General features: G+C 44.7%; 1 protein-coding gene and 1 non-coding gene across 14 annotated transcripts in view; both read right to left on the reverse strand.

Moving 5' to 3' along the window:
• The window catches only part of RIN2 (Ras and Rab interactor 2), a 240,440-nt gene that overhangs the window by 65,183 nt on the left and 147,568 nt on the right, over window positions 1-27,689 (reverse strand). For 12 of the 13 annotated variants that reach the window (XM_053574259.1, XM_053574257.1, XM_053574254.1 and 9 more), the window contains one exon: window positions 5,979-6,079. In XM_053574259.1, the coding sequence (XP_053430234.1) occupies window positions 5,979-6,079 (101 nt within the window). Of the gene's footprint in view, window positions 1-5,572; window positions 5,742-5,978; window positions 6,080-27,689 lie in introns of those variants that run through there. The other variant, XM_053574264.1, reaches the window with a different exon arrangement.
• Window positions 24,447-24,583, reverse strand: LOC128574373 (small nucleolar RNA SNORA2/SNORA34 family). The gene has a single exon (XR_008376744.1). It is a non-coding gene; the product is annotated as a small nucleolar RNA SNORA2/SNORA34 family (small nucleolar RNA).

A 27,689-nucleotide genomic window follows, 5' to 3' on the forward strand; every position in this document is an offset into this window, starting at 1 on the left:
CACAATTTATTAATCCATTCGTGGATCGATGGACACTTGGGCTTTTTCCATGACTTAGCAATTATGAATTGGGCTGCAATAAACATTCTGGTACAAATATCTTTGTTATGATGTGATTTTTGGTCTTCTGGGTATATGCCCAGTAGAGGGATTATAGGATTGAATGGCAGATCTATTTTTAGATCTCTAAGTGTTCTCCATATCTCTTTCCAAAAGCAATGTATTAATTTGCATTCCCACCAGCAGTGCAAAAGTGTTCCCTTTTCTCCACATCCACACCAACATCTCTGGTCTTGGGATTTTGTGATATAGGCTAGTCTCACTGGAGTTAGATGATATCTCAAAGTAGTTTTGATTCGCATTTCTCTGATGATTAAAGATGATGAGCATTTTTTCATGTCTGAAGGCCACACGCCTGTCTTCTTCAGAGAAGTTTCTCTTCAAATCCCTTGCCCAGCCTGCGATGGGATCCCTTGTTCTATTCTTGCTAATGCATTTGAGTTCTCTGTGGATTCTGGTTATTAAACCTTTAACAGAGACATAACCTGCAAATATCTTCTCCCATTCTGAGGGCTGTTTGCTTGCTTTACTTATTGTGTTCTTGGCTGTGCAGAAGCTTTTTAGTTTGATCAAGTCCCAGTAGTGTATTTTTGAAGCTGCTTCAATTGCCCAGGGGATCCTCCTCATAAAATACTCGCCCAGACCGATTTCTTCAAGGGTTTTTTTTAGGGAATTTTTGATCTGGAAGCCCTTCTTACACCTGTTTGACTCATTCTTTAACAAGGTTGACACACATCTGACCTAGAAGTGCCTGCTTCCCGCTTGGCGCCCTCAGGACTTCTGGTAGACACGAGCTTCTCCATTCGTCTGATTTATGCTCTTATTTCATTGCATAGTACTTACTTATTGAAAATACTTTTCTCCCTTAGCTTGAGTGAATCTTCAGGCTCCACTGTGTGGGTATTTTTAGTAAATAGCATCATCCCCTCAATAAACATTTTCTTTAAGTTGAACTTCATTGTTGCTATACTGGTAAACTGGTTACAGGATGAGCAGAGTTGGTCGATCCTCAAAATTCCTTGAAACCATACGCAAAGCACTTCTGGTGGCTTGAAATAAGGAAACACCTTAGGGTGGGGATAAACTGATTAAATGTCATAGCAGAGTATCCTCAGTGGCTGTGACAGGAACAAATCTACACCACTGCCGGCCTGCTGTATTGACGAACAAAGCCACAGCACCCCTGGAGTGCACCCCACCCCACCCCCGAGCGCACCCCTACAGGAGAAAGAGTGGCCAGCAACCCCCGAGCGCGCCCCCACAGGAGAAGGAGTGGCCAGCAACCTCCGAGCGCACCCCCACAGGAGAAGGAGTGGCCAGCAACCTCCGAGCGCACCCCTACAGGAGAAAGAGTGGCCAGCAACCCCCGAGCGCACCCCCACAGGAGAAGGAGTGGCCGTGTCTGTGGTGTCACTTGGGGGCTTCACACGGTGGGTTTTTCACGGTTGTGCACAAAGCAATCTCACCCAAGTCAAGTAGCCTCTCTATCCTGTTTCTTTATCAGATACTCCTTGAGAAGGGAGGAGAAAAGGCAGGCAATGGCAAACATCCAGAAGCCAGTGGAAGTGTGTGTTTATAATTCTTAGAACTAGGCAATGTGTAAAAAGGAACCTTAAGTTTAGTGAGCCTCAAACACGCTTTTTCGAGGGCCCTGAGATACTTCCTGTTATGCCCAACCAATATTCTGTAGCGAATGCTAATTGTGAGCCTTCTATGTTCTGCTGAACAGGACTGTAACTCAGAGTAAAAGAGAAAAACAAATCTTGCTTACAAGTGTGACTGATTCTGGGCCTGCTCACAGACACCGTGAGACCTCAGCATGGGCCCTGAGTCAACGGCCTATGGTATAGGCAGGTTTCCAGATATGGCAAGAGAGGAAAAGACTTGATTTGCTGGCTAACACCGCGCGACGTAGGTTTGATGTAAAAAGTCAAAATGCACATTGATTCTCCATCCAGTGGCTTGAACTTGCTTCTCAATGACCTCACAAATAAACTCTCTAAAATCTACGGAAGAGCAAAAGCAGATATAAATCAATGACTCACCGTCACTTTGTATCTGCCATTTTTATAACAGAAGGTGGAACAGAATAAATTCAAGTGACATTAAATTCCACATTAGAAGTCACTCAGGTGAAGACACATTATTTTTTGAATATGGGAAACTGCAGTGGATAAGGATGCATTCTGAGCAAAAATTAAAACCCCCAAAATAGCTCTATCGTATTTCTGTGCATCTATCTGGTTTGGGGATTAGATTGTTTTCTTTTTCCAATTCCATAGAATGGTTCTTGAGTTTGTCAATGCACTCCCTTTCTGTTTTTCGAATGTGGGCATCTAATGTGATACATTTCCCTCTTAGGAGTGCTTTCACTGTATCCCACAGGTTTTTATAACTTATTCCTTCATTGTTGTCATGTTTGAGGAATTTAATGATTTCCTCTTTTATCTCTTCTTGAACATAACTCTCATTTAGCTAAAAGTTATTTAATTTCCATGTCTTTGTGTAGAGATGTGCATTTTAGTTGGAGTTGAGTTACAATGCAGGTGCAGCTAAGGTTCTTCGGCAACTCGATTCACGAGCCGCTGGGTATTTCTACAGAAGTACTGAACAAAGTAAAGCAAAACATTCTAAGATGTGGGGAGAATTTGTTGGTAGTTTTTTCTGCTGTAATTTTATTAGATCTAAAATTCAAAAGCAGAAATATAAATAAAAAGGTATATATGTTATTTACTTTTCTCATAACTTACAGATTTTATTTCTTATCTCCTCCTTCCCATAATCCTTCATGAATACCATCCAATGACATGATGGCTGTGAGTTCAGAATTCCCCAAGACTTTATCCTTGAACTTAGACATGTGAAAAATATGCTGCCCTGTCAAGCTTAGAAAGTCCCCATTCCTGAGTCCCACAGCACTGACATGAATACCTGAGACACGAGGGACAGCACCCCCCCCAGTGCATACAGGCCCCCCATGCATACAGGCTATCCCTGTGTACAGGTCCCTCTGTGTACAGATCACCTGCATATAAGTCCCTGCTGTGTACAGACCTCGCTGCGTACAGGTCTCCCCCGTGTATAGGTCCCCCCACTGCGTACAGGTCCCCTGTATACAGATCCCCGTCCCTGCGTACGGACCCCACAGTGTACAGGTCTCCCCTGCATACAGGTCCCCCGCTGCGTACGGACCCCACTGTGTACAGGTTCCCCCTGCACACAGGTCCCCCCTGCGTATGGACCCCACTGTGTACAGGTCTCCCCTGCATACAGGTCCCCCACTGCATACGGACCCCACTGTGTACAGGTTCCCCCTGCATACAGGTCCCCGGCTGCGTACAGCTACTCCCCTGCATACAGGCCACCCGTGCATACAGGCCCTCCAAATGTGCAGGTCTTCCTGCGTGCAGGCTCCCCCAGTGTACCCGCTAGGTACAGGCCCTGCTGTGTACAGGCTCCCCTGCCTGTCTTCATTCATCTTGGCTTTAGAAACCCTGAGTCAACACTGCCATCCAAATGGCTAAAATAAAAGGGTGCTTTCCACTTGAAGCAATTCCACTCTCACAGGTCTGCACCCCCACCCCGGCTGCTCTGTGCCAGGCTGAACTGACCCAGACCCATGTTTTGTCTTCATTTGGGAAAAAAACCAAAGTCCTCTTTACTGGGTACCTTCACTGTCTGGCTCTCCTGACAACTCCTTTGGGCAAAATGGAGGAATTAAAAGCAAAGTCACTGCTTCTAAAACTCAGGGAGAGACTCCTGCCCAGAAGGCAAAGTATCGGGTTTTTTCCCCTACGCATACAATTCCCCTATCAGCAAAATCAGGGCCGTAATGAGCTTAACCTCTAGGGTTGTCAGGAGGGTTCCTAAGCCGGTAGCTGGAGCCACTCAGGACAGTGCCCAGCCAGCGGTAAACTTGACATACATCCCTAAACGAAGACAACTCATCTTACTTCTTCTCTGTCAATGGCCACTAATTTTTTTAAAAAGGCAAAGTAAGGGTGATTGGTGGGATTACCCCTGCGGTACATCTTACAAGGATACATGTGAAACTTAGTAAATGTAGAATATAATTGTCTTAACACAATAACTAAGAAAATGCCAGGAAGGCTATGTTAACCAGGGTGATGAAAATGTGTCAAACTGTTTATAAAACCAGTGTATGGTGCCCCATGATCACATTAATGTACACAGCTACGATTTAATATTAATAAAAAATAAATAAAAAGGCAAAGTAAAATGCCTCTAAAAATCCATAAATTCAGTGTTAACCAACAAGTGACAATCCGAAAAAAAGAAAGTTATTTTGGACTTCTTAAATTTGAAAAGGAAAAGATGAAAGAGATGTTAAAGATTAAACGACTGCTCAGCTCTCCCACCTGGTGGAGCCAGAAAGAGAGATCTTGATGTCCCCAGCTCACTGCACCACCACCCTTCACCCTCTGTGACTTGTACCAGGGGAGGGGCTCCTGCCACTGTGTGTCTGGGTATCTGTTGCCTGCGGAGCTTGGGGTCTATCTCACAGGGCTGCATTTTGTGGATGTGGAAGAAATCAGTGCTGCAAAAGCCTTCCTCTTTCGGCTGCTGCCGTCAGCCTGGGCTCCCGGTTAAATTTTAGCTCAATAGTGCAAAGGGTGAAGAGAAATCCTTTGGCTCACGTTCCATGATGTTTGGAACTACTCCAAATGTGAGGTGGAACATCTCTAACTGAAAAACGTTGTGAGCTTGTCTAGTTTATAGGGCAAAAAAAAAAAAAAAAAACCCTGTTAACTCATAGAAGGCTTTGACATTAAAAATCAAGAAAAGAAACTCCAGAGTGCCTGGGCATGCTATGGCAGCTTGGAGACCATCTGGTCGACCCTGGTCACTTTCTAGAAGAGGAAGGCAAATGAACACCCAGAGGATTTCCACAGCGGAGCAGGCATACGACGCCTCCGGAGACAGAACGAGTCAGTACCCCTCTCTGCTGCAGAGTGCCTCCTTGGGACAGTGCTGTCTCCCCTCGGTCTAAGGGTGGCAGAGAACAAGTCAGGCTGGTTTGGTGCAAACTTGCCCGGACACCCCGTACTGCCTGGCTCGCCTGCCTGGCAAACAAACCCATCCAGAAATCTCAGCCTCATGCTGCTCCGGGCAGCCTGGACTCCACTTTCTGGGAAGTGAGGAGAAGCTGATGATGAATCTAGCCTCTGAGGCACCAAGTGTCCTTGTCTTTAGAGCCATTCTGTTATCTCTGGAGCCATATGCTGTTATCTTTGTCAGCAGGGGCTTACAGCATCAAAGACCTGGAAGAGGCTGCCTCCAGCCTCCCACCACCACCCTGACCTTTGCACCCCCTTTCTCCAGATAAAGACCAGGCCTTGCTGCCTCTCCAGATGATGGGCAGCTCCCTCACGGCCATCATGCTCGGCACACTGTCTCCCCTGCTTAATCATTTACAGCCACGTCTAGGTGCCAGGACACTGGGCGGCCTTCCAGCTTAATGGTTATTGTGATTGCTGGGGTTTTCTCTGACCTGAGAATGCAAAATGGGTCCATCCTCTTTAGCTGCTCCCTTTTAAGCCTCCTGGAGACTCACACGGCTACACTGAATTCTATTTTGCACACGGAGGATCCCGCTGTGATATTGTTTCCATCACTGTGAGGAGGTGGACATGGCACTGACAATTTTAGGTTTCCGGGTTCTGGTGCCAGGAGGAATTGAGAGAGTACAAAGTTCAAGTGCCTTCAAAGGGATTAACATAAACAAGCAGACTAGTTCCTAGGCCACGCCCACCTCCTACAGAGAATTTCATCTGCAATGCCACACACCATACTCCCAGTCCCCCAACTTCTGAGAAGTGCCCGGGAAGTCGGCCCCTGTCCCCAACCAGATTCCTTCATCCCTCTCTCGAACCCAGCACCTAAGTGCGTTTGGTCACCTGTGGGTTTCGACGGGTTCCAGGCCATTTTCCAAGCTGACATCTGTCCGCACCATCTCCTGTTTCAGTTCTCCGATCTCTGAGGCAATTGTGTCAATGAGCTATTCAAAGACAAAAATAGTATGACGTCAGGAATGGCAGAGGCGTGGCGCGAAGCTGGAGCTCTGCTCTTCAATAGGAGCAGAGATGACCATCTTTTTTTTTTTTTTTTTTTGCAATCTTGGCTCTGTGAATTTCCTCTAACCAGAGGAAAAACTAAAGGGGGAGGGGGCAGCTTCTCCTTAGAAAGGGGAAGCACTTAGGTTTCGGTATCGTAATCAGGAAAAGAATATGACACCCAGCGTGTTAGGTTTGGGTATTGTAGTAAGGAAAAGAATCTAACAGTGTGCTTTCTCAACATGGATACAGACAGGAATAAATCAATCCTGGCAAAACCAGGCCTCAACATTCATTTTTTTTCCCAAGGGAAACACTCAAAAAGAATTCGCTGGATTAAAATTCATATAATCATAATTTTGACTATAGAGATAAGCTTATTTAAAAGACAGGTCAGGCACCATGGCTCTCACCTGTAATCCTAGCACTTGAGGAGGCCAACTCAGGAGGATCCCTTGAGCTCAGGAGTTTGACACCAGCCTGAGCAAGAGTGAGAGACCCCATCTCAGCTAAAAATAGAAAAATCAGCCAAGTGTATTGGCAGACGCCTGTAGTCCCAGCTATTCGGGAGGCTGAGGCAGGAGAAACCTTAAGCCCAGGAGTTTGAGGTTGCTGTGAGCTGTGACTGATGTGGCTGCATTCTACCCAAGTGATAGAGCAAGATTCTGTCACAAAACAAAACAAAACAAAACAAAAACAAACAAATGACTAACTACCTAATTAAAAGACATAGCTTACAAACTGATTTTGGGGGGAAGGAAAGAAGGACTGAGCAAGTCTGGAGGTACGGAGGCCATGGGAGGATCCGGAGGGAAATGTGGCCTCTTCTTGCAGAAGGCTTGAGGTTTCTTGTATCTCACACCCACCCACAACCTGAGAAGAGGTTGTGTCTGACTATGGGGCGTGGTCTCGAATCCTGTGCCCACCTGTTCATGCAACAGAATCTTGTCAGGTGCTTACCAGGCACTGTTAGTGTAGAGCAGCTGTCCTCCTGGCTGCCACTCTGCTCAATATTTTTTGAAAATGTAGTTTTTATTTATATAAATGTTATTAATATTAACATACAGGGTAGCCATAAAGTTTGTGTGCTATTTAAAGTAGGACTTTATGGCCACCCTGTATAATAGGTCTATTATTGTTTTAACATAAACATTTAAAAATGTCTTCATTTTAATTTCTTTTCTAAAAAACTTCAGATTAATATGAGGGTGTAAACAATTAGGTTACATTGTTTGTGTTTGTCAGGTAAAGTCCAAGTTGTAGTTGAGCCCTTCACCCAGAAGGTGTACCACGGGTCCCTACACTGCACCCGTTCATTTTAATTTCTAATAAGGCAAATATTTCTAGATGTAATACACATGAAGCTCTTTGAGGTCCGCAATCATTTTTAAGGGTATTGGAGGTCTAGAGACTAAGAAGTTTGAGAACCAGTGTTCTAGCTAAAGGTAAATGTTGTCTTGTCTCAAGCGCCTTTTATCCCACCCCAGACTCTGGGAAAGAAACTTCATTTGAGCTCAGTTTATTCTAATGTTGAGCCCGCACTGCAGACTGGTGCCGCCCCTCAGGAAGGCAGTATGGAGATTCCTCAAAGAGCTAAAATCAGACCTGCCATTTGATCCTGCAATCCCCTTCCTAAGTATTTACCCAAATGAAAAAAAGCCATTCTGCTGTAAAGACACTTGAACTCGAATGTTTACAGCAGCACAATTCACAATCTCAAAAACGTGGAAACAACTCACATGCCCTTCAACATAGTAATGGATTAATAAATTGTGGTATATGTATACCAAGGAATATTATTCAGCCATTAAAAAAAAGGATGGAGGCTAACCAACCGACCAATAAAAAATATACAAATCTCCCAACAACAACAACAACAACAAAGATGGAGGCTCAGTGCCCGTAACTCAGTTGTTAGGGCGCCAGCCACATATACAGAGGCAGGTGGGTTTAAACCTGGCCCGGGCCTGCTAAACAACAATGACAACTGTAACCAAAAAATAGCCGGGCACTTGTAGTCCCAGCTACTTGGGAGGCTAAGGCAAGAGAATCTCTTAAGCCTAAGAGTTTGAGGTTGCTATGAGTTGTGACGCCAGGTGCTCTACTGAAAGCGACACACTGAGACTTTATCTCAAAAACAAACAAACAAACAGAAAAACAAACAAATAATAATAAATAAAAAGATGGAGATTACACAATTTTTGCAGCAACCTGGGTGGAATTGGAGACCATTCTCCTAAGTGAAGTATCACAAGAATGGAAAAACGAACATCACATGTATCCAGTGCTAAATTGGAACTAGAAGATTAACACCTATGTGTTCACATGAGAGAAAAACTCAGTGAAATTCAAGGAGGCGGGAGGAGGGTTTGGGTAAGTTCCCACCTATTGGGTTCCTTGCATGGGTATATAGCACATTACCTGGGTGTGGGATATACCTACAAATTGTACTTAAACCTTACAAATGCAAACTATGGAACCTAAAAGTTTGTACTCCCTCATTAACCTGAAATACAATACAATAAAATAAAATGTTGACTCCCAACTATTCATCCATTGATTTGACAGATCTTCACGGGGACCCCTGCCTGCTAGCTACCACAGATGGGAAGCAAGGCTGAGAAGATAGCAGTTCTCAGGGAGACGACATACTGGTGGGGCAGACGGACCACAGCACTGAGCACTGAGAAGTTCCAGAATAAAGATAGATCAGGGGCCACTCAAACCAGGGTGGGGGTGATAGAGCCTTGAATGGCAAGGGTGCCACAAAAAGAAAAAACGGAAGAGCCCTCCACCTGGACAGAAAGTCCAGAGGCCAGGAAGGTGGGTGGAGAGGCAGGCAGGGACCTGATCTTGTCAGCCTTATAGGTCACAGTATTCCCGAAGTAGGGGGATCACATTTTATTTATGTCTTATGGTCTGGAAAAATAAGCTTGACTTCTAGCTACAGGTGGGTTTTCAGGGCAAGATGAGGAACAGGAAGGCCAATCAGGAGCAGCTGCAGGAGTCCAGTGAGAGATGACAGTGGAAAGAGAGAGAAGGGGGGAATTCAGGAACAATTTGACATAGGAATAGATGTAACTTGATGGACTAAAGGTGGAGGTGGTGGGAAGAGGGGAATCAAGGATGCCTCTCAAGTTTTTAGTGTAAGCAATTATTGAAATGGCAGTACCCTTGACTGGGAAGAGGGGAAGGGAGAAAAATTAGGCTTGAAGAGGCAAGTCAAGTCAGACTTTGGGAAGGTTAAATTTTAATTCCATTGCTCACTGTTAAGTAGCTTTTGACAATCAGGATGGAGCTGCAGTGGGATCTTGGCGGACCACCTCGCTACATTGGCAGCCTCCTTCACCTCCTTAATTTGACCTCATTTTCATAGACTGGACATGCACCACACATATGTACTAGGACATCAGGCCTAGTTCCTTATGTTGACCACCTCTGTATATTGACCAGTTTGCTACAGTTCCCACCTATTGGGTACACTGCACAGGTATATGGCACATTACCTGGGTGTGGGATGTTTATACATATGGAAGAGGTATGTTTATACATACGGAAGTCACCAGCATGAGTGGGTGGTACTTCACGGCTCTGCCACAGGGAGAGACTATGTACATGTAAGGATGCGGTGCTGGTGGAGAAAGGAGTCCCAGGGAACAGCTCTGGGAACTGTCTAGACTTGGCAGTGGGGGAAGGGAAGGCAGCCAGCCCCTGCATGCTCAATCCATCCCCTTCGTGTGTGTGAGTAGGGTAAGGGGTGCATGCAGATGGGGCTTCTAGAAGCACAGAGGTCTGGGGTGAGACAAATGATTAGGAGATCCCATGTTATACACATCTTGAGGCCAATTTTTTTTTTAAAGCCCAACAATGCCAGATGTTCCAGGATGTGGGGAAACAGGATAGCCCTTGTATTAACTCGCTTTCTGTTGCTATGATAGAATACCATAGACTGGATGATTTATAAGGAATAGAAGTTTATTGGACTCGTGGTTCTGGAATCTGGGAAATCAAGAGCATGGCTCTGGCATCTGGGGAGGGTCAGCTCATGATAGAAGGTGGGAAGTGGAATAGAGGGTGTGAGACAGAGAGAGGAAATAGAGATGAAAGAGAGGAAATTACCCAAAACTTATCATTTTTGTCAGAAGGCCACTCCCGGGATAACCAACCCACTCTGGAGATAATGGCTTAATCCATTCATGAGGGCGTCATCCTCATGACCTAATAACCTCTTAAAAGCCCCACATCTTAAGACTGTTACAACAGCAATTAAATTTCAAAATTAGTTTTGAAAGGGACATTGAAACCATAGCACCTATTATGCTGCTGGAAGGGTATTATTCCTAGAGCCCCTTTAGAAAACAATTTGATAATATTTTGTAGAGCTAAAGATTCACAAACCTGCATATGTACGCTAGTGAAATTCTCCCACACGAGGGCAAGGAGAGCTTTACAGGAATACTTCCTTCATGATTATGTGTAAAAGCATAAATATAAGCACCTAAACGTCTATTAATAGAATGGCTAAATAAACGGAGGTGTAGAATACTACATACCGGTTAAAATTAATGAACCAATGTGTATGTATAAAGACACATGCACATAAAAGCTCAAAAAACTTTTCATAAACACATAAAAGAAGGTAAGTTGAGATGGGAGAACAATCCAAGATGGCGGCCGAGTAACAGCTTCCCTGCAACAGGGCACAGTGAGTCAGGGGAGATAAGACTCCAGGCATCTCTGGCTGGTGGGAGCTGCCTATAATGATCCCTTTGAGGATACAGGGAGTCAGCAAGGGACTTCTGGACCCCAAGAAGAGGACACAAACAGTGGAAAATTGGCAAGTGGTTGCGTGTGTGCGATTGACCTAATTCTGCCGGCAGCTGTAAGTACAGCAGCAGTGAGACTGCAAACTGGAAAGGCCTTACCTGTGAACTGTTTTGGTGTTTTTGGACTTGGCACTCAGTTGAACTGCCTTGGGGAGAGCTTGAGCAGGAGTGCGGAGAACTTTGGGCATTATCTAGGGCCCCAGACTAAGCCACTGAGCCGGACGGAGCTAATAGTGTTCAGCTGTGGGCCACAGAGAGCCATTGTGAGAGAACTGCCCCGGCAAACTCTGCCCTCAGGGTCGCAGAGCAAAGATCAAGTGGGAGCTAGTAACCTAGTGACTGAGCAGCCTAAAGGTGGGGACTGAGCTGCCTTACAGCCTTAACTCTCAGTGGCAGAGTGAGACTGGTTTTGGAGCCTCACTGGAGCCTCAGCCTGTTGCCCTGGGTAGAGTGCCGTGGTGTCACAGCTCATAGCAACCTCAAACTCCTGGGCTTGGGGCCTCCCGTACCTCCATAAGAGCTGTGCCATGACCATGGACCCACGACCCGTGCCCACCGGGCCTCCGCATGCTCTGACCAGGAACTGCGGGAGCCGCGCAACCCTGCGTCCTCCCTCCTATACCCTGCCTACTTCCATACCAGCCCACTCATCTGGCCAGGGTCTCTGGCAGCTGCGAGCCCTCTGGAGCCCTCCCTGCCTCTGCGCAGAGCCCTTCTCTTGGCCAGAGACTGCTGGAGCCTTGGGCTTTCTGTGCCAAAGTCACTGGGTGCCAGGCACTCCCAGAACCATGTGCACCACCTCCCGCCCTGTTGCTGGATCGGGGTGTGTCAGACTCCGGAGCTGCTTCCACAACCAGAACTCCCTGGCTGGGGCAGCTGAAGAGGAACTACACAGGGTCACTCCCTACAAAGATCCAGCAACAATAGAGTGATCCCGCTAGGGTCTAATCTTGGAGAGACACCTCCCCAACTCTGAGGACAGCCAGAGGCAACGGTGAAAAACAATCATGAGGCGAAATAAATAGAAAAACTCTGGCAATATGAATAATCAGAGCAGATCAACTCCCCCAAGGATCAATGGGGCAGATACAGCACAAGATCCCATGCACAAACAAATAGCTGAGATGTCAGAAATTGGATTCAGAATCTGGATAGCAAATAAGATACAATTAGAATTCCATGCAGTAACCCAAAAGATATCTCAAGAATTCAACGAATTCAAAGACCAAATTACCAAAGATTTTGACATATTGAGACAAGAAGTTGCAGCCCTCAAAGATCTGAGAAGCACAGTAGAATCCCTCAGTAACACAATGGAGCAAGCAGAAGAAAGGATTTCTGACATTGAAGACAAAGCTTTTGAACGCTCCCAAACTCTCAAAAAGAAGAGAAATGGGGGGCAAAAACAGATCATTCTCTCAGAGAGCTCTGGGATAATTCGAAGAAAACTAGTATTCGCCTTACAAGGATCCCCGAAAGTGACGATGTGGCTTCACAAGTCACAGAGTCTCTTCTCCATGACATAATGAAGGAGAACTTTCCAGACATGCCAAGAGATTCTGAAATTCAGATAGCAGACAGTTTCAGAACTCCAGCAGGACTCAACCCAAGTAAGACATCCCCCAGACACATCATAATCAATTTCACTAAAGTTAATATGAAGGACGAAATTCAGATAGCAGACAGTTTCAGAACTCCAGCACGACTCAACCCAAATAAGACATTCCCCCAGACACATCATAATCAATTTCACTACAGTTAATATGAAGGAGAAAATTCTGAAAGCCAGACAAAAGAAAACCATCACCTACAAGGGCAAGAATACTGGAATAACTGCAGATCTCTCTGATGAAACCTGTCAAGCTAGAAGAGGATGGTCAGCAACTTTTAATCTAAAACAAAATAACTTTCAACCCAGGATCCTGTACCCAGCTAAACTGAGTTTCATTTATGACGGAGAAATTAAATACTTTAATGACATTCACATGTTGAAGAAATTTGCCATAACTAAACCAGCTCTCCACGATATTCTCAGACCTATCCTCCATAAAGACCAGCGTAATCCTCCACCACAAAAGTAAACCCACCTAGAAAATTTTGATCAAATTCCAACTTCCACAGTCGCAAAAGGATTAAAAATGTCCACCAGACTCTCAAAAGGCTTATCAATATTCTCAATTAATGTGAATGGTTTAAACTGTCCTCTAAAGAGGCACAGGTTGGCTGACTGGATACAAAAACTCAAGCCAGATATCTGCTAAATACAAGAATTGCATCTTACATTAAAAGACAAATATAGACTCAAGGTGAAGGGACAGTCATCTATACTCCAGGCAAATGGAAAGCAGAAAAAAGCAGCCATTGCAATCCTATTCGCAGATGCAATAGGCTTTAAACCTACTGAAATAAGGAAGGATAAGGATGGACACTTCATATTTCTTAAAGGTAATACTCAATATGATGAAATTTCAATTATTAATATTTATGCACCCAACCAGAACACACCTCAATTTATAAGAGAAACTCTAACAGACATGAGCAACTTGATTTCCTCCAGTTCCATAGTAATTGGAGATTTTAACACTCCTTTAGCAGATAGATCCTCCAAAAAGAAGCTAAGCAAAGAAATTTTAGACTTAAACTTAGCCATTCAACATCTGGACTTAACAGACATCTACAGAACATTTCATCCCAACAAAACTGAATACACATTCTTATCATCAGCCCACGGAACATACTCCAAAATCGACCACATCCTAGGCCACAATGTATCCTCAGCAAATAAAAAAAAAAAACAGAAATTATTCCTTGCATCTTCTCAGACCATCATGGAATAAAAGTTGAACTCAATAACAACAGGAACCTGCATACCCATACAAAAACATGGAAGCTAAACAACCTTATGCTGAAGGACAGATGGGTTATAGATGAGATTTAGAAGGAAATCACCAAATTTTTGGAATGAAACAACAATCAAGACACAAATTACCAGAACCTCTGGGATACTGCAAAGGCAGTCCTAAGAGGGAAATTTATAGCACTGCAAGCCTTCCTCAAGAAAACGGAAAGAGAGAAAGTTAACAACTTAATGGGACATCTCAAGCAACTGGAGAAGGAAGAACACTCCAACCCCAAACCCAGCAGAAGAAAAGAAATAACCAAAATCAGAGCAGAATTAAATGAAAATGAAAACAAAAGAATTATACAACAGATCAATAAATCCAAAAGTTGGTTTTTTGAAAAGATCAATAAAATAGATAAACCTTTGGCCAACATAACCAGGAAAAAAAAGAGTAAAATCTCTAATTTCATTAATCAGAAATGGTAACAATGAAATAACAACAGACCCCTCAGAAATTAAAAAAATCCTTAATGAATACTACAAGAAACTCTACTCTCAGAAATATGAAAATCTGAGAGACATTGACCAATACCAGTACGGTGTATTGGTGACCAGTACGCCACCTACCAAGACTTAGCCAGAATGAAGTGGAAATGTAGAACAGGCCTATATCAAGTTCTGAGATAGCATCAACTATACAAAATCTCCCTAAAATGAAAAGCCCAGGACCAGATGGCTTTACGTCAGAATTCTACCAAACATTTAAAGAAGAATTAGTACTTACATTACTAAACCTCTTCCAAAATATAGAAAAAGAAGGAATATTACCCAACACATTCTACGAAGCAAACATCACCTTGATCCCCAAACCAGGGAAAGACCCAACAAGAAAAGAAAATTATAGACCAATATCACTAATGAATATAGATGCTAAAATACTCAATAAGATCCTGACAAACAGAATCTAACAGCACATCAAAAAAATTATACACCACGACCAAGTGGGATTTATCCCAGGGTCTCAAGGCTGGTTCAATATACGTAAATCTGTAAATGTAATTCAGCACATAAACAAACTGAAAAATAAGGACCATATGATTCTTTCAATTGATGCAGAAAAAGCTTTTGATAATATCCAGCATCCCTTCATGATCAGAACACTTAAGAAAATTGGTATAGAAGGGACATTTCTTTTTTTGTTTGTTTTTATTTTTGTTTTGTTTTCATTGAGGCATTTTCTTTGTTCAGTATGTATTACATCCCGAGAAAAAGAATCATAGGATTTTCCCTCCCATGTGTTTTCTTCTTGCTTCTTCATGGTCCGTGATGCCAGCTGAAGTTGTCAGTACAGTGAAACCAAACCGGCAGGATGGGAGCAGACAATTCTGCCATCTTTCTAGAGTTGCACAGCAAATCTGGGGCTGATCGCTCCACACTTGTTTAACCTGTCTGTGAGGTTCTCAACAATTTTCCCAGCTCTGCGATCATCAAGGATTTCAAATTCACCAATGTAACCATGCTTCATCATCACAGCGGACAATGGGGTAGAGCCTGTGGCTCAAACGAGTGGGGCGCGGGCCCCATATGCTGGAGATGGCGGATTCAAGCACAGCCCCGGCCGAAAAAGCAATCTCCAAGTCTTTGGCTTAAGCAATTCTCTTGCCTCAGCTTCCCGAGTAACTGGGCCTACTACGGGCGCCCGCCACAACACCCAGCTATTTTTGGTTGTAGTCAAAATTGTTGCCTGGTGGGGCCCGGGCTGGATTCAAACCCACCAGGACTGATCCACGTGGGTGGCGCCCTAGCCGCTGAGTTACAGGCGCCAAGCCTGTTGATGCTCTTAAAGAGCATTCATGTGTACCGTTACGGTGGCACGTATAGAAAGACAGGGTGGGGGGGGGCAGGGGGAAGAGGCCAGGCAGGACTCCTATTTTTTTTCAGAAGGGACATTTCTTTTTTCTTTTTTTTTTTTTTTACTATTATTATTATTATTATTTTTTTATTGTTGGGGATTCATTGAGGGTACAATAAGCCAGGTTACACTGATTGCAATTGTTAGGTGGGTGGGGCCTTGGGGTGTGTCAGAAGGGACATTTCTTAAACTAATAGAGGCCATCTACAGCAAACCCACAACCAATATTGTATTGAATGGAGTTAAAGTGAAATCATTTCCACTTAGCAGGAACCAGGTAAGGTTGCCCACTGTCTCTATTGCTCTTTAACATTGTAATGGAAGTTTTAGCCATTGCAATTAGGGAAGAAAAGGCATTCAAGGCTATCCACATAGGGTCAGAAGAGATCAAACTTTCACTCTTCGCAGATGATATGATCGTATGTCTGGAAAACACTAGGGATTCTACTACAAAACTTTTAGAAGTGATCAAGGAATACAGCAATGTCTCAGGCTACAAAATCAACACCCATAAACCTGTAGCCTTTATATATACCAACAATAACAAAGCCAAAAAAACAGTCAAGGACTCTATTCCTTTCACAGTAGTGCCTAACAAAGGACATGAAAGATCTCTACAAACAGAACTATGAAACTTTAAGAAAAGAAATAGCTGAAGATGTTAACAAATGGAAAAACATATCATGCTCATGGCTGGGAAGAATCAACATTGTTCAAATGTCTATACTACCCAAAGCAATATATAATTTTAATGCAATTCCTATTCAAGCTCCATTGTCATATTTTAAAGATCTTGAAAAAATAATACTTCATTTTATATGAAATCAGAAAAAACCTTGAATAGCCAAAACATTACTCAGCAATAAAAACACAGCAGGAGGAATCATGCTACCAGACCTGAGACTGTACTATAAATCGATAGTGATCAAAACAGCATGGTATTGGCACAAAAACAGAGAAGTAGATGTCTGGAACAGAATAGAGAACCAAGAGATGAATCCAGCTACTTACCATTATTTGATCTTTGACAAGCCAATTAAAAACATTCAGTGGGGAAAAGGTTCCCTATTTAACAAATGGTGCTGGGTGAACTGGCTGGCAACCTGTCGAAGATTGAAACTGGACCCACACCTTTCACCATTAACTAAGATAGACTCTCACTGGATAAAAGATTTAAACTTAAGACATGAAACTATAAAAATACTTGAAGAAAGTGCAGGGAAAACTCTTGAAGGAATCGGCCTGGGTGAATATTTTAGGAGGAGGACTCCCCAGGCAATTGAAGCAGTATCAAAAATCCACTACTGGGACCTGATCAAACTAAAAAGCTTCTGCACGGCCAAGAACATAATAAGTAGAGCAAGCAGACAGCCCTCAGAATGGGAGAAAATATTTGCAGGTTATACCTCCGATAAAGGTCTAATAACCAGAATCCACAGAGAACTCAAACGTATTATCAAGAAAAGAACACGTGATCCCATCTCAGGGTGGGCAAGGGACTTGATGAGAAACTTCTCTAAAGAAGACAGATGCACGATCTACAAACACATGAAATAAAGCTCATCATCCTTCATGATCAGAGAAATGCAAATCAAAACTACTTTGAGATATCACCTAACCCTAGTAAGAGTAGCGAACATAACAAAATCCAAAAACCAGAGATGTTGGTGTGGATGTGGAGAAAAGTGCACACTTCTACACTGCTGGTGGGAATGCACACTAATATGTTCCTTCTGGAAGGATATTTGGAGAATACTTAGAGACCTAAAAATAGACCTGCCATTTGATCTTATAATTCCTTTACTAGGTTTATACACAGAAGACCAAAAATCACAATATAACAAAGACATCTGTACCAGAATGTTTATTGCAGCCCAATTCATAATCGCTAAGTCATGGAAGAAGCCCAAGTGCCATCGACCCACGAATGGACTAGCAAATTGTGGTACATGTATACCATGGAATACTATGCAGCCTTAAAGAAAGATGGAGACTTTACCTCTTTCATGTTTACATGGATGGAGCTGGAACATATTCTTCTTAGCAAAGTATCTCAGGAATGGAAGAAAAAGTATCCAATGTACTCAGCCCTACTATGAAGCTAAATTATACCTTTCACATGAAGGCTATAACCCAACTGTAGCACAAGACTATGGGGAAAGGGCCAAGGAAGGGGAAGGGAGAGGGGATGTTAGGGTGGAGGGAGGGTAATGGGTGGGGCCACACCTATGGTGCATCTTAGAATGGGTACAGGTGAAACTTACTAAATGCAGAATACAAATGTCTACGTACAATAACTAAGAAAATGCCATGAAGGCTACATTGAACAGTTTGATGAGAATATTTAAGATTGTATATGAAACCAGCACATTGTACCTCTTGATTGCACTAATGTACACAGCTATGATTTAACAATAAAAAAATATAAAAAATAAAAAGAGGAATGTAAGTTGAAAAGTGTTACATTGAATATATAAAGTTTAAAGCCAGAACTTTCCCAACATAAAGAAAAGATACATGTTTGAGGTGACACATATTACAATTATCCTGATTTGATCATTACACCTTGCATGCAACTATGATATATCAATTAAAAATGCAAAAAAAATCAGTAATTTTTATATCGACTACATATTGGAAGAGTACCACTTTGCCTGTATTAGATTAAGATACACATTATTACAATTTTAAAGATATGCCAAATTGTACTATACACTGTTTTATAGGTACACATATAGATACAGTCCTTCCCAATATGCATGGGCTCTGCCACTGGGGAAATTTTATTTATTTTCTAGAGATGGGGTCTTGCTATGCTGTCCAGCCTGAAGAACAGTGGCTCTTCATAGGTGCCATTCCACTACTGATCAGCACCAGAGTTTTGATCTGCTGTTTATGACCTTGGTTGGTCACCTCTCTTTGGGCAACCTGGTGGTTCCCCCGTCCTGAGAGGTCACCATACAGATGCCAAACTTAACTGGGATGTCCAATCTACTGGCAAAGCACAATGTTGGAAGTGGCTGAGCCATTTGACCTTTGAATACCCACATCCATTTCTCCTGTCTAGAGGTGATCACCAACCTAGATTAGGGTTATAATCCCCACACATGTTTCAATAGACTTTATACTCAAGTGTGTATCATAGCACAGATCTCCTGGGCTCCAGTGAGACTACGTACAAGAACTGGGTCTATGTACAGAGTGTTAACTGCCCCTGGTGAGATTTTATTTTTAAAAACGAAATAGGACTTAACAGAGCTGAGTGATGTCAAAGTGTGATTTTCTATATGCTTAAAATATTTCATATCAAAATTATTAGGAAAGAAGAAAAAGAAAGGCCAGCGTACATGAGAATGGAAGGAGAGGGAGTACAAAGGAAGCAAACTGGGGGGCTCAGGGGAGTCTCGGTATCTCTGCGGCAGCCCCTCCTCTGCTGAGGGCTTGGCCATGGTCCAGGGCAGGGGAGCCACACTAAGCTCCCCAGGTAGCAGAGCCCTGCCCGGGGTCCAGCCACAGGAGAGAGGAGCTACACCCAGCAGGAAGACAGGTTACTGGGTGCAGTCCCCTCCCCACCTCCATCACCCTCAGGTCACCATATCAAATTGAACACAAAAACCCAGTGGCCTTCCCAGGAGAAGAGCCGCTGCCCGCTTGGGAGGCTGCTTCCCCCCAGGACCGCCTTTGCCAACATCTTTGGCCACACCTCTACACCTCCAAATTCCACCCTGGCTTCCTCCTCTAGGCAGGAACAAGAGCCTGCAATCTGAGCCTCCCACTCCCCGAGGCCACCTGGCTGCCGGCAGAAGGAAGCTGATGGGAGCCCAGGGCACCGGGCACCTTCCCTGCTGGGAATGGGCATTTTTCTCAGCCCCTCCAGTTATCCCTCCCCCTCCATTTCATCCTGACTCACCTGGCTGACAGCACAGGGGGAGTCACCTCACAAATGCTCCAGTTTAGTGTTCAGGGCCAGGGGTTTATACACCCAACAGCCCTCTCCACCACAAAACTTATCAGCACAAAACCTTCCCTCCCCTCTGAGGTCCTGCCCGGCCCCACTGATGGGATTTTGGGTGTTTCTCACCATGTTCCCAAAGCCGGTGTTTGTTTATTTGTTTGTTTTTAATTCCTACAGATTTCTGATCTCATTCCTTACACTTGGTTCTTCCAGATTACCTTCTTTGCAGACATCCACCAAAGGAGGCCAGTTTTTGCCTCAGCTTAGCTGGTGCTACCAACTGAAGCTCCTCCAGACCCCACACGGTGTGAGCCCCCAACACCTGAAACTGTCCGGAACCCTGTGAGCAGGGGTGAGGGGCTGCCCAAGCATCTGCAGAGCTGGTAAGCGCGGTATGCTCTGGCCATGCATGGCGCCCAGGGAGGGTGTGGGCCCCTGGGACAGCAGCATCGGATGGAGCCAGTCCGCTGTCATCCTGCACAGCCAGGTTACCAGGTGCCAGGTTGGTGAGACAGTGGTTCTTACACCGAAACCTCAGCACATCTGTGTCATTCCCAGAAAACTCTCAAGCAGTGACAATGGCCCCAGCCTGAGAGACAGTCACCTTACGCAGAAAGAGCACAGCTGCCTTTGGCTGAGAATGCCGGGGCCTCACCTGTGTCTGCCTGTCCCTCTTTGCACAGCAAGTCTCCAAAATCACAGCATTGAAGTGCTTGTTCCTGGGAGCCGGGATGGAGGGGCCGCTGGCCTGGCTAGGGACTTCTGGGGAAGCAGCAGGGCGGGCTGGGGCTGGTGACACCACAAGAGCTGAGAGGATGGCAGGCCGGGGAATGGGTCTCTGGGTCTGTTCCCTCATTCTGCTCAGGACCCTATGCCTCTGGGCTTCCCGACATGTGAGCATTCTTGTATAACAAACCACCAGAAGCCTGAAGGATACACCTGGGTGATTTTGCTCACAAACCAGCACCCTGGCTGAGATGGCAAGAGAACAATCCAGGGAGGCCTAACTTCTCCCCAGCCCTCTGAGGTCACACCCAGAGCTGAGTCTGGGCAAGGCTGGGCCTGCTGAGTGCTAGTCTGGTCCAGGACTCCATGCTAATCTGTGCCATTTTGTAATCATCATGAGTAATTTCTCTGTAGGCAGACTGCTCTTCACATAGCCTTGTACAGGCTGGCGTGCAGCTCCTGGTGGCTTGGCAGCGTGGAGCAGTGGTGAGTACACCAGCTTTGGGCTCAGAAAGACCTGCCTTCAAATCCTGTCTGGACTCCCTGTTGGCTAGATCACCCTGGGCAAGTGGCTGAGACCATCTGGCTGCCCCCATCCCTAAATCCCCAAAGCCAAGGCTGCTGCAAATAAGGGAGGGTTGTCAGAGGATTAAAAAGGGCATATATCCATGGGCAAGAGACATGAATAGAACTTTCTCTAAAGACGACAGACGAATGGCTAACAAACACATGAAAAAATGTTCATCATCTCTATATATTAGAGAAATGCAAATCAAAACAACCCTGAGATACCATCTAACCCCAGTGAGAATGGCCCACATCACAAAATCTCAAAACTGCAGATGCTGGCGTGGATGTGGAGAGAAGGGAACACTTTTACATGGCTGGTGGGACTGCAAACTAGTACAACATTTTTGGAAGGAAGTATGGAGAAACCTCAAAGCACTCAACCTAGACCTCCCATTTGATCCTGCAAGCCCATTACTGGGCATCTACCCAGAAGGAAAAAAATCCTTTTATCATAAGGACACTTGTACTAGACTGTTTATTGCAGCTCACTTTACAATCGCCAAAATGTGGAAACAGCCTAAATGACCACCAACCCAGGAATGGATTAACAAGCTGTGGTATATGTATACCATGAATACTAATCAGCCATTAAAAAAAATGGAGACTTTACATCCTTCATATTAACCTGGATGGACGTGGAAGACATTATTCTTAGTAAAGCATCACAAGAATGGAGAAGCATGAATCCTATGTACTCAATTTTGATATGAGGACAATTAATGACAATTAAGGTCATGGGGGGGAAAGCAGAAAGAGGGACGGAGGGAGGGGGGTGGGGCCTTGGTGTGTGTCACACTTTATGGGGGCAAGACATGATTGCAAGAGGGACTTTACCTAACAATTGCAATCAGTGTAACCTGGCTTATTGTACCCTCAATGAATCCCCAACAATAAAAAAAAAAAAAAAAAAGGACAAGGAAATTAAAACACTGTAACAGGCACCAAAGTGCTCCCTACTTCTCTCCATATTCAAATTATAACTTTATATTAATGATGATTATTATTAAGTGGAGAGCTGATGCTGAAAGACAAAAATGAACTTCTACGCCTCCCGGCCTGGAGACCATTTAATCACCAGCAGCAGAGACCGGGCATTACAGAGCACCAGTCTAGTGTCCCTCTGCCTGTCTCCCCAGACTCTCATCAAGAGACTTGCCCACTAGGTGCTATTTTTTCTCCTGTAATGGGGAGAAACAATCTATATACTGTGTGATAAGGGAGGCTGGTGGGAGAAGGGAAAAGGGAGGGCCCCCAAATCTTATTTTCTTTCTTTTAGGGTTAGATAAAAAGAGAAAAATTCCATTGAAGGTCAAGTAAAAATAAAACAAGAAAGTGCTTATAGAGTAAGTTCTGATACAGCACTCTTCAAATTCCACGTCTCAGGAATGTTATCAGTGGTTTGTAGAGGGATGTCTTGCTGATACCATGAAGACTTGGAACCTAGGGTGTGGGAAAAGTCAAGCCCTTGGTTGCCAGCTATGGAATTTCTATTCCCCAAATGCTTCAACTTGGCCTTGAGGTGTGTTGGGCCTTGACACTCCCGGCACCAGTGGGATGAGACCTGCCTCCAGGCCCTAAACGCTGCATGACCCAGACATCTCTCTCTCCCATCTGCTTCTGCGGGGCTGCGGGTGCCTGCTGGCTACATTCCATGTCGGGGTTTTCTAAAGTAGTGTGGAAAATAATGGGCTTCCTCCAAATGTTCAAATGACCTTTGTCCCCAGGAACAGTCACTATGAAAACAAAAAGGTAATGGAGGCTCCTCCCTGCCACTTGTAGAGGGATTACAAGTGTGAGGTGGGGGGATGTGGCAGCATCTGGGAAGAACCTGGCCTTTAAGAAAAAGAAAATCTTTGAAAAATGTTCATGGCCTCTCATCAGAGAAATGCAAATCAACACCACCCTGAGATATCACCTAACCCCAGTGAGACTGGCCCACATCACAAAGTCCCAAAGCTGCAGATGCTGGTGAGGGTATGAAGAAAACAACACTTTTACACTGCTGGTGGGACTGCAAACTAATACAGCTTCTTTGGAAAAAAGGAGGGAGAATCCTCAAAGAACTAAAAGCAGACCTTCCATTCAATCCCACAGTCCCGTTACTAGTATCTACCCAGAAAATAAAGTCATTTTATCATAAGGACATTTGCACTAGAATGTTTATCGCTAGTAGCATGGAATACTATTCAGCCATAAAAGATGGAGACTTTACAACTTTTGTATTAACCTGGATGGAATCGGAGAACATTCTACTTAGTAAAGTATCACAAGCGCGGAAAAGCAAGTATCCAATGTACTCAATGCTAACACGAAACCAGGAGATAAACAACTACATGCTCACAGGGGAGAAAAACAGTTAAACTCAATGGGGGGAGGCGTGGGGAGACGGTGGGCTCTCACCTGACCGGCACCATGTGGAGGTAGATGGCACAGGAGAGGACTATAACTATAGTCCTCTATAACTATAACTATAACTTGGACGCTACCTAACACATGCAAACAATGTAACCTAATTGTTTGTACTCTCATATTAATGTAAAAAAAAAAAAAAAGCAAAGCTTTGTGCGTTTTACTTCTCAAGGGCGTTTGCACTTGTATTTTTGAAATTTAATTATCAGACATAATACCTGAACATATTCCCAACTAGAAAAATAAATGACTGTGGTCAAAAGGACTCTCTGTTGGCCAGCTTCCATAATCGCTTTCACCTGCTCAGATGTCACTATTATCAGGTCCCTGTGCTTTGTACTTAGGCAGAATCCTTCTGGGCTTTTCTCACTCACTGGCTTTGTACTGATGTATGGCTCACTTACTTCACTCAGCAAAACCTTGCACGATTAATCCACGCTGATACGTGAAGACCTCCTTCATTTATTTTAAGTGGTAATAGTTTTCCACCATGGGGACATTCCACAATCCATATATCGCTCTATTCTGATGGACACTCAAGTCGTTTCCAGTGTGGAGCTGTCACAGGCAGTGCTGTGACAGACACCTGTGTGTGCCCCCCTGAGCACTGTGAAAGGCACCAGGGCTGTGTCCTTCTGTACTGCCCTGCTGGCCACCTGTCACAGTGTCTGTGCCACTTGTTCATGTTTGCTATGACCAGACTTTTAAGCTTTGGCCGATCTGATGAGTAGAAACGATGTGTTTTAATTTGCTTTGCCATATCTGTGGTTTTGTTGTCTGTTTCCATTTCCTTTTCCAAGGAATTGCCCGTTCATTTATTTGTTGCCCATTTGAGTTTTGTTTCATTTTTCTTTTCTTTTTTTTTTTTTTACTGTAGAATTATCTTTTTATTTTGGGTAAAAACCCACAGTCATTTTGGGGAGCTGTAATTAAGATTTAACAGCATTATAATTCTAACAAATAACTTAAATATCCTTGTGAGATAAATATAGTAATATTTTATGGGTATTTTGGAACCCGACAGTATTAAGACTACAAATCACACTAGCCTACATCTATCACCAATGACGCATACTGTTTCTTTCTAATGAGTTGACCATTACATTTCCAAAGTTCTGAAATGGCCAAAAGACCATAGAAAGATAATTCTTTAGGCTCCTGCTTGAAACCAACAGCTTCAGCAAACTGCTGGCCTTGATTCAGGGCCAACTTTTTTTTCATTTTTCTCTTATGACGTTGCCCACATTGCAGATACAAATCCACTGTCTCGGGTATTTCAAGTATTTTTTCTCATACTGGTTATCTACTTTTTAAAATGTTGTTAAGTTTCTGCTGAGGATAAAATCAAATTTATTGAAGTTTTTATTATGTCTTTTGCTTCCTTGTAGTAATAAACAGTCTCCTATTTTCTCCTTAGACTTTACTGTCCATATACATAGTTTACCTGTTCACACACACGTACTTATTCACTTTCAGGCCTTCCATTCATCTGGATTACTCTGTGCGTGAAAGCGGAGAACAACTATGACATAGGACCAATGGATGGTTCCCCAAGGCCCAGCCCTGCGGCACCTGAGTTGGCTACATCTGCCTGAGGCACCTTTTGTAGGCCAAGGACTGTGCCCAGAGGGCCGTCTTTTTCAAATTCACCCAAAGACTGAAGGTGTCCTTAGGAGCTAGAGCTCTGCCCTTCATTTACCCAATTGTCCATCTTAGCTCTGTTGTTTCAAACTGCCACCTTTTTCCATTTTCTCCTTTAGAATTAAGACAACAACATACCTCAAATAACAGCTACGTAGGAAACAAGGCAGTGAGTCGCCCAGCCTATCCTCGTCTCTGAGATAAGTGAAAGGAAGTTTTTGTTGTGAGCAACTTTCCGTTTTTCAGATCAAAGTACCAAATGGTAGTATCTCCACAAATGAATACTTTGATACTGAAAAAGTAGAATTTCGGCCAGGTGCAGTGGCTCACGCCTATAATTCTAGCATTCTAGGAGGCAGAGGCCGGTGGATTGCTTGAGTTCAGGAGTTGGAGACCAGCCTGAGCAAGAGTGAGACCCTATTTATTTCTACTAAAAATATAAAAAGCAGCTGGGTGTTGTGGCAGATGCCCCCAGCTACTCAGGAGGCTGAAGCAGAAGGGCCGCTTGAGCCCAGGAGTGTAAGGCTGCTGCACTGTAGCCTGGGCAACAGAGTGAGACTCTGTCTCAAAAAATTAAAAAATAAATGCATCAATGAATAAATAAAAGCAGAATTTTGACTAAGTGCCTAGGTTGGAATACCTTCAGCTCTGCTGCTTCAAGCCGGGGGTCCTTGGGTAAAGAATTTGGCCCCTGCATTCCCTCATCCGTAAATGGAGGGCATGACGAGGCCTGTTTCCCAGGTGGCTTGAGAGGCCACTGTGGTGTCTCAGGCCCTCAGCAGGTGTGGGGAGGGCTCAGTAACTTCACCCCCACGGAAGACAAACAGCCCCTGGGGTACAGGGTGGGGTGCATGTGGCACAGCGTGCTGGCTAACGTATCTGCTAGGGACGCGGGCCTTTTATGCAATGCCCAGGAACACCACCACCTCCTGTGATCCCTGCAGGCATTTTAATTCTACAGGGACATGGGATCTGAGAAACATGGATATACTTACAGTGGACAGAATATTTACAATTAGAGATGCCCCAGAAAATTAAGGACCCGTTGCCCCTAGTGGGTGTCTCCTGGGGGATCACAAGGCATGGACACACGAGGTTTCCATGGCACTGACTTCCTGGACCTTCCTTAGATCTGAAAATCCCTGGGAGCATCAGGCCATGCAGTGGCCTTGCTCACGACCAGCACCGCCATCAGAGGGGCCTCCCGGTCCTCTGGAGGGTGTTCAGGAGACAAGACCCACGTCCCACATGGCCAGCTGCACATCCCTTGCTGGAGGAGACCTTCATGCTGCAGGAACCAGCTTCGTCTGGTGCACAGTGACCAAGAAGAGCCCCACGGTCAGTCCTGGATCTGTGACTGCTGGTTGCTGAAGTATAAACTACTCCAGCTTCCCAGCTCTGATCAGGACCATTCAGAGGTGAAGCCTGCACCGTTCTCAAGCTCCCTTTACGATGGACCCAAAGTGACGCCAACCCAGGGACTTCACTTGGTGTTGGACACTTGTCTTATCTCTTCCCTCCCTCACCCCCACTGCACCTTCACTGTGGGTTTCTCTTGGGAGCTCTCCTTGAAGGCCACTTTCCTGCAAATCTTTTCCGGGGAACCTGCCCTAAGACACTCCCAACCTTCCTGCCTGGCCCCTCTTTCACCGTTCATGGCTGGTGGGCCTGCCTGTGGGTTCCTCCTGCAGCCAGAGGCTCCCCCAACCAGCCCCACCTGGGTGGAAACTCCACAGAAATTCTGTCTCTTCCTTCAGAGCTGTGTCCTCAGAGCTGTGAGCCGTCCCTGGGTGAATAAATCAAGGGCTCTTCCCTCTTCACGTTCCTCTTGGGGACTTCTCTGTTTATTTTACTTCCAGATGGGGGTAAAGTCAGGACATGGAGGAGCTCTGACCGGTCCATTATAATAAACCCAGCTGGATGGGATGGAGAAGTAGCTGAAATTGTGGTAACCACTAAAAAGAGACTGCTTGAGATTTTCCAATCATGCACCACCCAGCAACACCACAGTGGCTGCATGTCCAGGATGCAGCGATTCTCTTCTGGTTCTTGGTGAAGTTCTCACTGAGCATAAACCACTTGCCTAAAACACTCTCGTCATTGGCTCAGTGCCTGTAGCACAGTGGTTACAATGCCAACCACATACACCCAGGGTGGCAGGTTCAAACCCGGCCCGGGCCTGCTAAAACACTGTCATTGTCCTTGGACTTGGTGCTGTAGCTCACGCCTGTAATCCCAGCACTCTGGGAGCCCAAGATGGGAAGATGGCTTGAGCTCAGGAGTCTGAGAGCAGCCCAAACAAGAGTGAGACCCAGTCTCTACATAAAGACCCAGAAAAATTAGCTGGGTGTCATGGAGGGCACCTGAGGTCCCAGCTACTGGGGAGGCTGAGGGAGGAGGATCACTTGAACCCAGGAGTTTGCCGTTGCTGTGAGGTAGGCTGACGCCATTGCACTCTACCTGGGAGAGAAATTCCATCTCAAAAAAAAAAAGAAAAAGAGACCAAAGTGGGCTCCACCTTGCCGGACACTCCTCACCAACACGTGCTGGGAGACAGTATTTAGACAGCCCCACGGACTTGGTGCAATTCCCAGAGGCCTACCCCAGAGTTTCATTTTTTTCTTTTTTTAACTATGTTTAAAATTACTTTGCAAGCAGACTCTCTGATATATAA

The sequence above is a fragment of the Nycticebus coucang genome, chromosome 21 (assembly GCF_027406575.1).
Source record: "Nycticebus coucang isolate mNycCou1 chromosome 21, mNycCou1.pri, whole genome shotgun sequence".
NCBI lineage: Eukaryota > Metazoa > Chordata > Mammalia > Primates > Lorisidae > Nycticebus > Nycticebus coucang.